This window comes from Rhinoderma darwinii, chromosome 13, assembly GCF_050947455.1.
Source record: "Rhinoderma darwinii isolate aRhiDar2 chromosome 13, aRhiDar2.hap1, whole genome shotgun sequence".
In the NCBI taxonomy this organism is placed as follows: domain Eukaryota; kingdom Metazoa; phylum Chordata; class Amphibia; order Anura; family Rhinodermatidae; genus Rhinoderma; species Rhinoderma darwinii.
The window spans coordinates 29,251,520-29,268,941 of NC_134699.1; the positions used below are offsets into that span (position 1 = coordinate 29,251,520).

The 17,422-nt window shown below is 41.7% G+C and overlaps 1 protein-coding gene across 1 annotated transcript in view; it reads right to left on the reverse strand.

Moving 5' to 3' along the window:
• Nucleotides 1-17,422, reverse strand: part of RND2 (Rho family GTPase 2) — a 65,207-nt gene that overhangs the window by 20,653 nt on the left and 27,132 nt on the right. The window contains exon 3 of the mRNA XM_075846952.1: nt 913-1,022. Within this exon, the coding sequence (XP_075703067.1) occupies nt 913-1,022 (110 nt within the window). The remainder of the gene's footprint in view (nt 1-912; nt 1,023-17,422) is intronic.

Below are 17,422 nucleotides of genomic sequence, written 5' to 3' on the forward strand. Positions count from 1 at the left end.
GCGCTACCCATCTCAAGGGATGGAGGGGTGGGGTTGTCGATCCTCAGGTTTTTGGAAAATGGGGTGTGAACCAACACCCATTTAGATTAGAACTATGGCTCCCTCTCCTCTATACACGCACACCACCTACATTACATTTGAAGAGGATCTGTCTCTAGTTTAGGAATGCCCAATCTTCTAGCTAATCTGATAGGCGCTGTCAAACTGATAATGCTAGTGAAAATTGTGTCCCAAAAAGAGCATTTTAAAAGTTATGAGCTTTTTTTTTTTTCTAAATATGCAAATGAGGCTATACTTGACAAGTGGGTGTCAACCCCAGCGATTCTCGTGAGTTGGAGCCTCCTCACAGTTACTGACGCGGTCCTATCAGCATGAAGCTGCTTCACACAGTGTGAGAGACTGAGGCTGGATCAATTCAAATAGCCATATCTCCAGCTGTGGACCACCTAGAACAGTGGCATATGAAAGAGGAGATTCTAATCTTTCATATGGCACCAGGATCGCAGTCCTAGCTATGAAAACCACCAGACGTACAACCAGTGGAAAACAGTCGGGAAAAGAAGCTGTATACTATATGATCACCACCCTATGGGCTGGGAAGAGGGGAACTCTATGAAGCAGATTGGACAGAGTCATACAAAAACATTACACCGCCCAGAGTGAAAAGAAAGGGTAACCTCCCATTGGGCAAATATGAGCATTTTTCTAAATATTCTAATTTGACTATAACATAGCGCCTATTAGATTAGTTAGGACATTAATAAACTAGAGACAGATCCTCTTTAAAGTCTATAATTTATCTTCAGGATCAGCAAAGGACAATGCCCCAGTACGTAGCACAATCACTGATATCAATTTAAGTTGACAATTTCACATTAGGGTAGATCTTCGTTATAACATAATCCTACTTACCTTTTTTAATACACTGTCTAACGTTTCTGGTCGGCTGATATCAAAACAGATGAGTACGGCATCAGATTCTGGGTATGCCAGAGGACGGACATTGTCATAATATGCTGAGCCTGCAAATGGAGAAACACATTAGCCAATTCCATTCAATGTCTCTATATCTTATCCCAGAGCTAAGAGATTAGTAAATGTCTTCCTAATACTTACACGTTATAATACAGCAATAAAACTTTCAGGAGAAAATACATTAAGGTCTTGTACTCATGGGTAGAAATAAAAGCATTATTATAAGCTGTCCAGCACATCATGCCCACGGTCCTTTTTGGTGTACTACAGATAATTGGGTTTTTACAGGACCCTTTGGCCTTTGGGAGTCAACCATCCTTCAAAGGCAGCGCTATGTTCACAGCACCTTCCTGCCGCTCAGCGAGCATGCGTCTTCAATAGGGAGCGGGAAATAAGCCGCTGCCAGACACCTCTGGTGATGGTTTATGTCCCGTGAGAATAAAGGAATATGGCATGTCGAAATTCAACATGCCCGATCCGTCTTTCCTCGCCGACATCTGCAGTCGGGGAAAGGTTAGGCTACCCCCATACACATTAGATGGTTATACAGTTAACTTTTTATCAATTACTAGTGCAGGTAAATATAAGAAGCTTTGTAATATAGGTCACAAAATAAATATGCTTCTTGCTCATCAGACTGCTTTGCTTTTTTCTGTTTTTAACATAGAAGTCTATGGAGATTGAAGGGGGAAGAAGTAAGACAAAAATTGTAGCTTCTTAGCTCTGCCACACCCAGCACTTTTAATACTGCTATATCTACTAAGATAGTGCTCTACCACTGTTCAGAGTAAGTTAAAGAGGCTCTGTCACCAGATTTTGCAACCCCTATCTGCTATTGCAGCAGATCGGCGCTGCAATGTAGATTACAGTAACGTTTTTCTTTTTAAAAAACGAGCATTTTTGGCCAAGTTATGGCCATTTTTGTATTTATGCAAATGAGGCTTGCAAAAGTACAACTGGGCGTGTTGAAAAGTAAAAGTACAACTGGGCGTGTATTATGTGCGTACATCGGGGCGTGTTTACTACTTTTACTAGCTGGGCGTTCTGAAGTATCATCCACTTCTCTTCAGAACGCCCAGCTTCTGACAGTGCAGATCTGTGACGTCACTCACAGGTCCTGCATCGTGTCGGCACCAGAGGCTACAGTTGATTCTGCAGCAGCATCAGCGTTTGCAGGTAAGTAGCTACATCGATTTACCTGCAAACGCCGATGCTGCTGCAGAATCATCTGTAGCCTCTGGTGCCGATGTGGCCGACACGATGCAGGACCTGGGGCAGGAAGTGAGTGACGTCACAGCGTGATCTCTGGAGAACACGGCTGTGTCTGCACTGCCAGAAGCTGGGCGTTGTGAAGAGAAGTGGATGATACTTCTAGTCAGAGCGCCCAGCTAGTAAAAGTAGTAAACACGCCCCGATGTACGCACATAATACACGCCCAGTTGTACTTTTACTTTTCAACACGCCCAGTTGTACTTTTGCAAGCCTCATTTGCATAAATACAAAAATGGTCATAACTTGGCCAAAAATGCTCGTTTTTTAAAAATAAAAACGTTCCTGTAATCTACATTGCAGCGCCGATCTGCTGCCATAGCAGATAGGGATTGCAAAATCTGGTGACAGAGCCTCTTTAAGAATTCAATTAGCAGCCTTGTCCTTCCCCCTCCACTCTCCATAGACTTCTGTGTGAGGCTGGAGACAAATGACGGATTCCTATAGATAAGAGGCTGAGTGAAAAGAAGGAGGAGGAAAGCAGCCCGAGAAGTGAAGGTAGCATAATTCTTTAATAAAATATATCAAAGTATTTTATATTTACCTGTACTGTCTCTTTATGAAAAGTGGTTTTATAACTGGAGGTACGCTTTAAGGCCCCATGCACACGACCGTGCCCACAATCACGGCCCGCGATTGTGGGCACGGCTGGCCGCCGACTGACAGCCGCATTTTCGGGCCGTGCTCCCATACAAAGTATGGGAGCACGGCCCACAAAATGCAAAATAAAGGACATGTTCCATAATTCCCGGAACATTTCCACGGCACGGACACCCTTCCGTAGTGCTACGGAAAGGTGTCAGTGTTCAATGAAAGTGAATGGCTCAGTTTTTGCGGACTGCAATTGCGGTCCGCAAAAACGGAGGTTTTTTTTACGGTCGTGTGCATGGGGCCTAAGCGTTCAATGAAGAAAGGCTTTCTAGCAAAAATAAACCTTTCAGTTGTCCTCCATCTCCCATGTTAAAAATTCTATTTAGCTAGATTCTTAAGGGGGATCATAGAACGCTCGTTAACGATAATTGCCCTGTGTAAACAGGCCAGCAATCAGCAGGTGAAGGTGCAAAAGCTCGTTCATCTGCGGATTGTATCGTTTTAAAAAAGTTAAATATTATTGTTGTCGGCAGCACATCTCCTTGTGTAAACAGGGAGATGCGCTGCAGACATGATAATGTATGGAGATGAGCGATCGGAGTAACGACTGCTTGTCCCCATACATAGCTCCTTGTGACAGGAGCAAATGAGGGCTGATCAATGATGTCTCGTTTGTCAGCGCTCGCTGCAACTGCCAAAATTGGCCAGTGTAATAGGGCCTTTAGGCTCTATGCTTGCACAGTTGCATATGTCTGCCATGGACTCTGTTTTAAAAAAAAATAAAAAAAAGTATACTGCGTGGAATGTACGTGATACCCTTTTTTTTTTCTTTTGGCGTTTCCCAAAAAAAAAAAAAAAAAAAAGAGAGGGAAGAAGCAGATATAAAACTAAGAAATGGCTGAATAATACTCTGAACAGCTCAATGACTTATCCATAAAAGTAAATAGAGCATGCTCTTTAGGAACATACAACCCCCTCCATTTTGGCTACATTCTGGTGACAACGTGTACAACTCATTCAATGTCCATTGCGAACACAAAGCAGAAAGCAAATGCAAGACCTCAACCAAACACCAATACAACCCAATGCAGCCAATCGCTTCACCAGTAAATAATACGTCCCATTTACAGACTGAAGTCAATGGTGGTCTACAGCTTGCTGGCAGGAACTTGGAGACAAGGAAAATCTGAAATTCCCCCGACTTCTTTGCTCTATGTTTAAATCATTCCCAGAGCGAAGTTTATTAAAAACATATTATGGGTTTGCTATATATAGAGTTTCCTAATATTTTACATGATGTGACTTCAATCTGGAGAATTCTTATAACGTTATGCGATCCTTTATACTCCAGATCTATCAAGGCTTTATTTTCTCCACATTGGGAAACATGAAAAAAAAAAAAAAGCCACAAGAATACATGACATAAAAAGGAAACAAATATAAAGCGAGCCGAACCGTAACGTGTGATTAACACAGAGGTTGTAAAAGCACACGAAAATCTTTTAGTGACAGTTTGTGTGATACCAGGAATTAAGATTTAGCCTTGCACAAACCACCACAAAATGTACCTAACCCAAGAGCGAAAAGCACGAAGACTGTCCAGTTACCAAGAGCATTAGTGCAGTATGACTAGATTACCACGGCAGCTCCCCGGTTTCTGAGACAAAGACAGGAAGGTGACCAACTCAGAACCCCCAAAATGTTCATTACAGATTAAAAAAAGAAGAGGACCCTGTCCTTAACTTAAAGTATCATTGTTTGCCATATAATGTCACAGTTCCCAACTGCCCCCATGAATAGCGCCAGACTGCCCCCATGAAACAGCGACAGACTGCCACATGAATAGTGGCATGGTCTCTCCTACAGCAGGTATGGCACTGTTGCCCACTGTCTGTGTTTTTACTCCGATTTCCACTTTACTCAGATCATGGTCCTGCCCCTTTGACATATTTCTAAGCCATTAAAATATAATCATGTGAATTAATAGATCTTTACCTTCTCCTTTAATATATTTTGCTGCCGTGCAGAATTTAATTATTATCTCTCGGCATAGAATACTCTCTGGGGATAGAGTAGTCAAATTGGATTAAAGATGAGGTGCTCTAACCATAAATGAAAGACCCTAGAAATGTAGAAGCCTGCTTTCACTACAAGCATTTATTGCCATGGATGATCAAGAAAATTTGGATGGAGTAGATTTAGTACTACAGAGACAACGATTACTACTAACAACCATGAAATTGGTAGGAACATTAACGGTAATCTTGGCATCTCTGGTAACCATTATATAAGACCATCTAATAAAACCCCTTTTGCAAGGTATCCGTGTCCCTTCTTTTTGAGCTGCATCTTATCCAATTTATTGTGACATGATGGAAAACACTGAGTTGACACTTTTCATTACTGGAATTTGGCTGCTAGCACAAAACCTCCAAAAAGAAAAATAATTCCCAGTGCATCAAAGCATACCTGTGACATGTACACACAGACCTCGCCTTGTGTAATCACTAAAAGTCAAGCCGAGCCGAGCAATCAGGTTAGACTGGATAACAGCCGGCAGGGAGGAAAACATACAAACTTCTCATGCTCCAGACACACATAGCAACAGAACCCACGAGACATCACACACGTCACAGCGAATGCCGACAACATATCTAATCTCATAGTAAATGTGACCTGGATAACACCACCAATTCATCAACCCACAACTGGATGACTTTAGATAGAAAGAGTGACACCATACCACCATCACCTGGCCTGTCCAACTCTTCTCCAAAAATGCAACTAGAAGAAGTCCTTGAGCTGTTCTCTTTTGGTTTTACCGGCTTAAATCGGTTTCTGGGGAAAAAGCTGAATGACAATGGATATGGCCGACATTACAGCTGCCACAAAGTTCATCATATACGGACAGTATGCAGTGATATAAGAGTATGGAAGTATCACTACATAACTAAGTATAGTTGAATGAGTTGACATTCAGGTTTCTGGAACATTCGGTGACAACCCGCGTGGAGAATATAATGAGATAACGGCAGCCATATTGGTGGTCACCCGGCTTTGCAAAAAACAGCTATTATTGCATTATGGCTGAACAGTTTCACATAAAAGGACAACCCAAGGACTTCTCTAATTTCATGTCAAATGCTCTTTAAGAGGGGTTGTCTTATCGAATCCAAATGGGCCTCCCCAAGGGGCTGGTTCAAGCCACAACACCCTAACCACCTACCTAAGCTTCGCAGGAGAGGAATGGAACGACCCTTGGGTTCACATTTGAGGTATAAAGTACTCATGGGAAAGGAAAGTAGGTTGAGGCCAACCTGGGCATGGACCCTTCATCCTAATGGCGCCATAGGCTGCCTCTAAGGTATGTATTCCTATTTATAGACGTACTTCTGTAACATTTTTATTACACTTATAGGTGTAGGCAGTACGTAATATTGAATCCGTAGAAATGGAGACTAAAGGGCTAATTCATGTGGGGAATTTCTCTGAAGTGAAAAAACGGCAGGTTTTTCATGTCCACGTTTCACCCGTGTGAGAACAGTTTCACAGATCCCTCCATAGACTGGAGTCTATGGAGGGATCTGTGAAAATGGAGGAAAATAGGACATGTTCTATTTTTCAATAGACCCTTCACGCGTTCCGTTGAAACAATGGCCGTGTGAACAGCCCCATTGAAATACACGCGTCCGTGTGACGGCCGTTGTTTGAACGGCCATCACACGGACGTATGCAATGTTTGTGTGAATAAATCCTAACCGTAAGATGACCGAAGTGGTATCCTAACTATACAATATGTTCTGATAATTTTGTTAATGACTAGTGAAAGTTCTAATCATTTTCTTTTACACCATTTACGTTCGCTCTTCTGCGCCTTCCACTCATCGGTCATCGCCATAAATTTATATGGAGGGATTATTACATTGTAAACTCGCATGAACAAGGTCCCTCATTACTTCTCACTGCGCCTGTGATGTATAATCATAAATATAGGACCATAAAAGTAATAACTGCTGTCACCTGAAGCATGGCAGCCATTTTGAGATGCTAAGAACAAGTGTTTTACAATGTACGTTACAGGGTTAATGGTCTGGAACATCACATCTGCCTCTTCCCTATATCCATAAGTACAATGATTGCTAGCCTGGAGAGGAGATACAAGGTGCTAAATTATGTACGACCCCACATCCGGGCAGGGACGGGCGATCCGCACAGCAGGTGACAGCTGCTGGATGACAATAAGTGGCAAAGTGATTTTCAGAGTCAACAGAGGAGCATGTTTAGCCAGTAAGACGTAGAGGGGAAAAGGTCAAGGACCGAATGAGTCGAGTGCAAAATAAATAGGTTTTTGACAAATATTGAAAGGTCTAACTGATCACAAGGAACACGCATATTTTAAAAAGCAAAGAAATAAGAAGGCGGCGAATTACGTGTGTTTATGGGGAGGCTGGCCGAAAAGCCATTATTATCACCGTTATCGCTGTCACAGGGGTTGGCACCAAACCATGACGGAAGAGTAAATTTTAAGGACTGTTGACTTGACAATAAAGGCTATAGAACTTGGTGCCAAAATAATCATACAAAAAAAAGTGCCACCTGGTGGTCAGTTTATTATGAAGTACTCAACTCTAGGTACTATAAAAAAACAAAACATGGATTATATACAATTGTGTCTGCAGGTCTTGAGTTGAATATTACATGGTTACCATTACATCCCCATAGGACCCACCCTAGCCAACTCTCACTTTAGGACCCACCACTGTCTGAGCACAGCCCCTAAGGCCACATTCACGCAGCAGTATTTCACTTCAGTATTTGTAAGCTAAAACCAGGAGTGGAACCTATACAGACAAGAAGTATAATGGGAAGATTTGTCCCTCGTCCGTGTTTTGGACCCACTCCTGATTTTGGCATACAAATACTGAAGCAAAAAACCTGGCCAAAATACTGCCATGTGAAAGCAGCCCAAGAGAAGGAATTTACTTATCTTGCATGATACCGCTGCCTGCAGATGTTGGAGGAATAATTAGCTACATTGCAGAGTCTGACAGCACGAGGCGTGTGAAAATCCGCAGCTTCTGTAGAAATTTATTAACTCCTCTAATACCAGATTGACACAGGAACACAAATTAAATGACAAGAGGACTTCACGTTATTGTGCACTGGATAACAAATCTGATTTCATATAGTTTACATTACGATACTACAACTGCTCTAATGGTTTCGGAGCACCTTCCAGCTGCCCCAAATTCAGATGGGTTGTGCCAGTCTGCCAGCACACTCCGACTGTCCGAGCATAGCTCTCTTGCAGAGGCAACCTATTCACTCCTAATACACATGGTTCTCGCTCCTCCACTACTTGCCTATACAGAAAGAAGAAGATGTCACCTGTGAGCGAGCGCCTGTTGGTTGCTCACACGTAGCATACAACACATATAAAAGTTTCCCTACAGAGCGCTATGGTACACAAGGCCCATATATAGATGTGAACTGTAAAATGATGTTCAAAAGTGACACTACAGCTTTGGGAAAGAACTCCTACTTCCGCGCTGCTTGGATTCATTCACATTTTATATATGTAACGTTTAGAATACAGGCGTCTTACGTGGCAGAGGGGTCTTTGGGCCCCCTCATGCACCAGAGTCCAGGTGATTGTTATCTCTGCACCCTCTAAAGCTACAACCCGTATGTAAGGATACATGGACCTAAGATACAGTTCTGTAATAAGCCCTTCACTATATTGTTAGTGAAAGAGAACAGCCTAAAATATATGGAGTGAGGCAATTATACCGCCCTAGGCCTGAGGCTTTCCCAGACGATTTAATGATTTGTTCTCGAATTTCAGTCTCATATTTCTACGTCCTCCGTGTCAAACACAACAGTTTACTACATATAAAGAAATGAGAGAGAGTGAAACACTGATCTGATAACATATTTACTGACATTTTTTTATTAGTTATTATATAATGAAAATAATTAAGACATCAGTAGACACAATTCAGACTGTGGATTTGAGGGATGCTTTTCTTTCCCGGACTTTGTCACAGAATCGCTGCAAAATTTGCAGCAAAAATATGCGTAAAATCTGCACGACACCCTCATAGCCGTAGCGTACAAATTAACTACATGTAAATATTAATATATTATACTGTACTTTGTTGCTGATTTTGGGTTTATTAGAAGGTCTCCTGATGTTAAGCCAAATCGCCAGGTGACCTGCTGCTGGCGCCCCCAGCAGTCCGCAGTAATTTGCGGGCTAACCCGGTAGCAAGTGTTTAATTCCACTGCAGCGCCACCACAGGGGAAATTAAGCATTACACAATTCCCATTAAAACCAATGGTCTGTCTACGTAATGGCCATACATGTAGGATTCTCCAGAGACAGAAAATTTTTTTTTGCCCCTCTCTTCCCTGGATAATAGATACTCCCGTCTGCTAACCCAGCATTCACGAATAAATTATTTGAAAACGGGTTTTCTAAGCCAGGCAACACAATAAGGAGGACGTTCGGATGACTCCGGTGTATCTCCATCCGCATTTCACATTTTGGACATTTATTTTCTTTAGGAGATCAGCCTCTATCCAGTTAAGCTGCGGATGTTCCCGGCTTGATGCCAGCATATAAACGTGCTCCTGCTGTTTGTTTTACATTTCAGTCGTCTCCTTACGTAACATAACTGCAGGACCTTAGCGATTTATAATCCCTATGCATACAGCAAGCTGGAAACAGTCAGCCGGAAATGACTTACCCCACACCCCTTAATGTCAATACAGAACGGCTGTCATATGAAAATTCATTGTGGATAAGGTATCAGTGCTAAGGTTTGGAAGCATTAATTATTATGTAACATTGTGAACCCCCCCCCCCCCCCGAGGATATAATATATCATATTCCACACACCTCCAGGGATCATTAAGTAACATTTTTAACAGCTTGGTCTGACATTGGCAATGTCCATCACAACCATGGGAAACGCATCACTAAGCTATAATGAACATATTGAAGTATTCCACAAAACACGAGACATATTGACAGTGTGTTCTCCTCATGGCCTTGGGGGAGACAAGCAGATGCATATCTGTAGCGCGCACAAAGCGTGGAAAAATGAGAGATCACCGTAATTACAGAATGGGGTTTCCCTCTAAAATCCAATGTTATCTATCTAGCTATCTATATCCATTAGGATTTAAGCCGGAATAATTCTTTTATATTCCAATTAGGAGCGAAATGAGAATTACAGAATCATCTTCTATAATGGCATTCTCTACTGCTGCTTGTCAAGTCTTGGCTTTTCCATATCTAGGACCATGATCGGTCAGAATATACTTTAAAAGTTTTATACAAATGAAAGTAGATCATAGGTAACGGGAGAGCAAGCTTGAAATAAAAGGTTTATCCTTAAAAGGGGCATTCCCATCTTATAAAGTGATGGCATATCCCATTGCGTTATGATCAGTGGGGGTCCGACCTATGGGACCCGAACCAAACCTGAGAATGAAGGGGCCGCAGCGCTGGTATAATGGTATATCCCCTTAACAATGGTGCCATGGCCACCCGTTCTGCAGGGAACTGCAGCATGATCCCATTCAAGTGAATTAGGCTGACAGCATTTCCCTGCACAGCGAGGTGGCCGGGAGCGCCGCTGTGCAGGGAAATCTTAGGTGAAGTAGTGCTAAAATCAGAGCTGCGAGCCCTTAATTCTTAGGATTGTGAGGGTCCCACTGATCACAAAGTAATAGCATAACCTAGGAATATGCCATCACTTTGAAAGACGGGAATAACCCTTTTAACAAACCATTCTTCACCTGGATTTTATAGAGGCAAGAACTGAAGCTGCCTATAGATATAACATATGTGTGGGTCAATACCTATGTGCCCTTACCACCATTTACATGTCAGTTTTGCCCATGCAGGTTATTTCTATGGAGAGAGATAAGTGGCTGCCAGTCCTCGGGGGAAACAAATGATCGGACAAGTAAAAATCTAACATATCCAGTCTCGGTTTACTATTCTGGTGGTAAAATTAAAAGATATATTGTTAGATATATATATATATATATATATATAAAATACAATTGTACTAGGCCATTTCATGTCTGACCCAATAAATAGTACTCCATCTGGAGCCGCCAGAAATTAAAAGCAGAAACTAGTGGGTCCATGAAGACAAAGCTATAGAAGGACTAACCACATTGTTATACCTTTGTCTCATACTTAAATAGAAGGAATAAAAATCTTGGAATATAAAGTATTATAAATGTGACATGGTAGTCGAGGGGCCCAGTAACAGATTTTGCATTGGGGCTCAGAAGATCAAGTTATGCTGCTGGGTCAAAGACGGATTATAAGAACATCAACGCAAAGTACTAGGTAAGTGCCTGTTCACAGCACCGTTCGTTTTCCGTTCCGGGGTTCCGTCTGAGGTTTCTGTCGGGTGAACCCCGCAACGGAAAGTGAAACCACAGCTTCCGTTTCAGTCACCATTGATATCAATGGTGAGAGAAAGATTGCTAATGGTTTCCATTTGTCACTATTGCAGCAGATTTCAGTTTTTCAGATGGAATCAATAGCGCAGTCGACTCCGCTATTGATTGCGTCATTAAAACGGAAACCTGCCGGAATGGTGACGAACAGAAACCATTAGCGATGTTTCCGTCACCATTGATATCAATGGTGACTGAAACGGAAGCTGTGGTTTCACTTTCACTTTCCGTTGCGGGGTTCACCCAACGGAAACCTCCAACGGAACCCCGGAACGGAAAACGAACGGTGATGTGAACAGGCCCTTAAAGTGTAGCTAAACGTTCGACAAACTTCTGACATGTCATAGAGACATGTCAGAAGTTTCGATTGGTGGGGGTCCGAGCAATGAGACCCCCACCAATCGCTAGAACGAAGCAGCTGAAGTGCTTGTGTTAGCGCTCAGCTGCTTACTTTCTGTTCGGCTTTTTCCAGAAAGCTGATGTATCGGTGTACGGGCTCATAGACTTTGTATTGAGTCCGTACACCGATAAATTTATTTCCGGAAATAGCCGAACATTCACGAAGCAAATGAGCGCTCACACGAACACTTCAGCTGCTTCGTTATAGCGATTGTGCTCGGACCCCCACCAATCCAAACTTTTGACATGTCAGAAGTTTGTCGAACGTTTAGCTACACTAAGCCAATTGACCAATAAATTGAGGAGCATTTGTTTTTAACGTTTTCCAGTCGGATTGATATTTGGGAGCATATGAAGAGGTGTGTTCCTTACAAACATTTGCAAGAAAATAATTTCCTAGAACTCTTGGTGACACGATCGGCTTTAGGGCGAGAACTAGAGAATCAAAGTTAAATTCCGTACCCAAGACCTTGGGATCTACTCTACCCTGTTCAATCAACTGCTAGCAAAACCTTACCACCCAGGACCAAGTTAATATATTTTATATGTTACCATATTTTTCCTGAAAGTGAATTGTTATGGTTATCACAGATTAATCCTCCAGCGCTGGTGCCCGATAATACACTATGAACGACTTCTGAAAAATTAATGGCCCATGTTCATATCACTAATGCCTTATTTTTACTAAATTAAATTGCTAAGGGGTTTGTAATTTGAAACCAACGTGAAAGCCATAAATGATGTATTGATGGGTATATATATTATCATTAGGCATAAGCTTTTTTTTTTTTACATAAATTAATTGCTTTTCTATTTATGGTGGAAGATTATAATGGATATCCGTCTGCTGAAGCCTTTCATACAGTAAGAAGAGTCTGCTACTGTTAAACATGTGTCAGCTCCTGTAGGACTGTCACCCGCTGTACAGGGGTCAACGGAAGGATGGGAATTTACAGCTGCCATATAGATAATTAGTATTATTACACTTAATATGAAGCGTGAGATGGGAGCACCATCTAACAACGCCTGGGTGTTAAGAATCCTGCAGCTGTTGTAGTAGATTTCAACCCTGTGGATGACTAAAAAAAAAAGACAACCTTGACAAACGCACATGGTCTGTCACCTGCTCCACAAAGAGGTCAATACAAGTGGTATTATGGATTGTAGGGATTTAGACCATCATGAAAGGAAATCATCACGGAATTAGTAGTTATGTCAAGTAAAAACACAACAGGTCATAAAGCGAGATACTTTATACTGAATCGCCTCGTCAAAGGACATAACAAGGAGGAACCTTTGGCCGACGCCATGCATCTCATTACATGAACTATAATCTGTTACCAAAGTCTTGTGATAATCAAGAAGACGCACGCTTTTACTGGAACTAAGGTCCTTAGATAGAGGTCACAGCCTCAGTGCTTACAGCGCGTTGTTATGGTGGTCACTGTATTGAAGATCCATTGATCTAAGTTGTTTTTTTTTTTCATATCTTGCAGATTTTCTGCAATTAATACAATCTGATTCATGCAGTAAAAATAAATGGTTTCATAATTAAACTGTACTGGTTGTCTACACACAATGGAAGTAGACGAGTCAGTATTCAAACACAGGAAAGATCCTTGCAGATCGCAGCCCCTGATTATGGAGTATGGCAAAAAAATTTCCATATGTACCTTTAGGCACCCATTCACCCGGCGTATGCCAAAAAAAAAAAAAAGGAAGAGTGTCCCTTTGGCATGTGCCAGGCCAGTACACTGCATAGAATAACATAGTAGACTACACTATTCTCTAAAAATGGATCTAGTAAAGTTACGTCACTAAATTGCGCCAACCCACGCAAGGGTCCAGTCTCAGCGCCACATAGGCTGAAGGACTGAGGAGGCTGTGAGACACTCCAGCAGCGTTCGTTGTGGGAACGGGGCTAGGCGAGTAGACGTTTATTTTTTGGGGGGCACTATCTACAGGGGGTTGTGTAAAAAGTTTTCTATGTGGCCCAGTCTTTCCTAGTTACGCCCCTGTAAACGCCAGTAGATTTTCCGGACGTATGGCTCTAACATGATGTGAACTTACTCTGTTATAATGCTCGATATCACAGACCTAGTGTCCTACTTTGAAACCTAGAGCCCTATGAGATAAAAGATTTTGAGGTACCACCAATAAATATGTATAGGGCTCATCAGCTCTGTTGTAATTGAGGCCCATTATAATGTCAAAGTCTGAGTCTACTAGAAGTTGCTCTGGTCAGTCCAACCTTGCACAGCTTGTAGTGATTAGAAGTTTCCACCTGATCGCTTCCTGGATTGTTATAAAACGACAAGGGGACATATGGCGACAGCACAAAAGGGAAGAAATTAAAAGTTTGTCCTATCAGGACAACCCCTCCCCAACAGAAAGCCCCCCCCAGATAATCAGCCACGGGTCTGGCAGCTGAAACCCCTGTTGATATTAGCGGAGGGCAGCCACATATGTCCCCTGCAGCGTAATGTTACACTACATTCGTTCAAAGGGATGAGTGACTGTCCATGGTCGAGCTCCAGAGATAAAGCCACTCTCCATTGTGGCTCATCACCCTGGCTAAAAGAGGGGAGTCCCGAATCTATATATCCGAATAGGTTGCCCATTTAAGAGAATAAAGTCAGTAAGTGGTCAATGCTTACAATATGAATTAAATAGGGAAATAATGGTTTTCACCAGGGCGCCCCTCTGTTGTCAGACTGTCAAAGTTTATTGAAGCCCAAAACTAGGGGCTACCAACTATTAGAAAAAAAATAAAAAACTGGCTTACCACCTTTTAGCAATAAAGTAAAAATTAGGCCCCATGCACACGACTGTAGTTTTCATCCGTGGTTGGTTATCAGGTCATTGCGGATCCATTTATTTATACAGACCACGGACACCTTTCAGTATATTTACGGATGTGTGTACAGATGAAACGCAAAATATAGAACATGTTCAGTTCTTGGCTGCAATTGCGGTACTGACTTTCCCTTAGAAGTCTATGGGTGCTTCCGCAATCGCGACCGGCTACGGATGTGCATCCGTATTTGCGGACAGTAAAAACCCTTACGGTTGTGTGCATGGGGCCTAACTGGGCAGTGCACATATAGCGCTGTAAGCTCCTAATAAAATGTATAATAACCTCCGGCCCCTGAGTGGAGCGGAGGTTTATCCATGTCCATAGAGAGTAATAGACCTAATGGACTAATATCCTTAGAGCCACCTGCATTGTACATGAATAAATAACAGATTCATAATTTAAAAAATTCCCAGTAAATGTTTTCGTTTACCAAGCTAGTGGCATATAGTGTTAGATGGCACACAGACTTGGCATATTTGTAGATTTCTAGTCACTTAAAACCATTGATACTCCTGCTGCCCGGCTCTAGCAGACACAGCAGCTGAATGTGAACACTGACTCTTTCACGGGGCAACACAAGAAGAGCAGTGAGATACACAACACGATCACAGTATGAATTATATATATGACTGGTGTGACTGGGGGAAATTGTTTTGCTGGAATGTATCAGGGTGCCTCGTGCTTGCATGAGTTTTTCCATCTACCATGATGGGTAAATATATTTCTGATTATTTTGCCTGAAACCTAAACCCTTGTTTTTAGTTGCAGTGGAGAAAAATTACAAAGATCTGTCACAATCATATTGTTATCATTCTGATAATGGTCTACGGGTGATGGACTGGACAACGGATACGATTTTTGTACAGGCTGCAATATATCCCCTATTCAGGGAACATGTCAAAAGAGTTATGAACACGACTATAAAATTAATTTATTTGTGCAGCGCTCGACAAATCCCATGAGCCAGGTAGCCAATGCGATAAGCAAACACAGAACATTTTCTAACTTTTTGGGTTGTTTTCTATCCATAGCTATGGCAGATATGTCCTGGCCACTCAAAATATACAGACTGTCTAATACAAACTACCTCCTAGAGTGTTGCATGTCACTGCTAAAGTCTTCAGTCATTTATACACCCCTGTATTAGTCAAAAAGAATAATTTTGACATCAAAAAGGTAGGCCCTTTCATTGTTCTGTCCACGACAACCTTTATATACAACTACAATGATGTAACCCCAATAGATTAAAGGGGTTGTCCAGGATTAGAAAAACATGACGGCTATCTTCTAAAAACAGCGCCACACTTGTCCATGTGTTGTATCTGATATTGCAGCTCAGCTCCATTGAAGTGAATGGAGTTTGAGCCGTAATACCACACACAACCTGTGGACACGTATTGCGCTGACTTTTTTTGGAAGATAGCAACCATGTTTTTCTAATTCTCTACACCCCGTTTAAATGTATACATGTTGTAAGATACACCACAGGAGACACACGCTGGCATACGTATATATGAACCACTGTCGACAACTGGATGTCGCTTCCCTAAGACTTTCCATAGACAGACGCACAGACATGTTAAAACAGATATGGAAAGAACATTTATTGCAGACTACAGTTCTCTTGAAAAGAACGGCTTACTGCACAGACCGATGTATACAGGAGAATAAAAGGCAAGTAACTATTCCTTTCCTCACTACAGGGATTCCCTTCTTATAATTCAGCGTTCAGTAGACTTACATATTCTACAGGACAAATCGTTCTTAAAAAAAAAAAACAAAAAAAAAAAAAAAAAAACCACACGACAGGTACGAAAGCTTCCAAGTAAAATTTGGCAAAAATGAAAATGTGGGGTAAATGAACACGTCTGTGACAAACTAAAGTCAGAGATTTCTTGCCTAGAGCAATTCCACAAAACAACATTTTAATGCAACTATTAGAGCAGAGAAGGCGTGAGTCAAGGCTGGTAACAGTTACCATTACGCCAATGACCAATGCCACCATTTCCTCATTAGCATGTATGGTATTGTGCCCCTTGACTGGAGGATGTCAAACAGCAGTAGGCCACCTTACTGACCATGTGTTATTGACAGCTTGTAACACTGGTTGATCAACAGAATGGCCCACTAAGGCTTCGTGATACTTTACCAGTCTGTCCATTACCAAATGAATGCCCTCCATCAATCTAGCCAACAATCACCATAAAAAAAAAATACAAAATAATAAAGAAATCAGATCAGCCCCTGGTTTAATCTAATGGGTTCATAGTATCAATAGTATTTTGTCCATCACTGGCCCATAGAGAAATGGGATTAGGTAACCCTGAGCAGGCACCATTCTTCAGCACTGGTCCTATAGACTAGTTATGCCAAACATTATCTTGACAAACATGTCCTTGTACTCAAAAGCAACATACCGCTTAATTACAAAGTACAGGACCTCTAATTATTTGGTTACGTTAATTTCGAATTGTTTATCAAGTTGACATGTGTCAGTATATTTTAGAAAGACAACATAATTAATAGACAGGCGGAGAGTATCTATATTATTATGCAACCTGTTCTTCAAATCCAGATGGCCGTAATCATAGGGGAGCTAAAAAAAAAAAAAAAGACACCGAACAGCGAAGAGAAAATTACTAAATGATGACGGGAAACGTAGGACTCTAATACCCATTGTCTGCACACAAACAATGTGGTAATTACTACGTATTTAAAGAGCCATGAGAACGCAGGTTTAGCTTGAAGCCAATTTTAACACAAGTAGAAAAACTGGAATCCACCAGTCACTGTAGAAAGCGACATGCAGTCATCTAAAAGGAACAATTAGCTGTAAAATGTTATTGT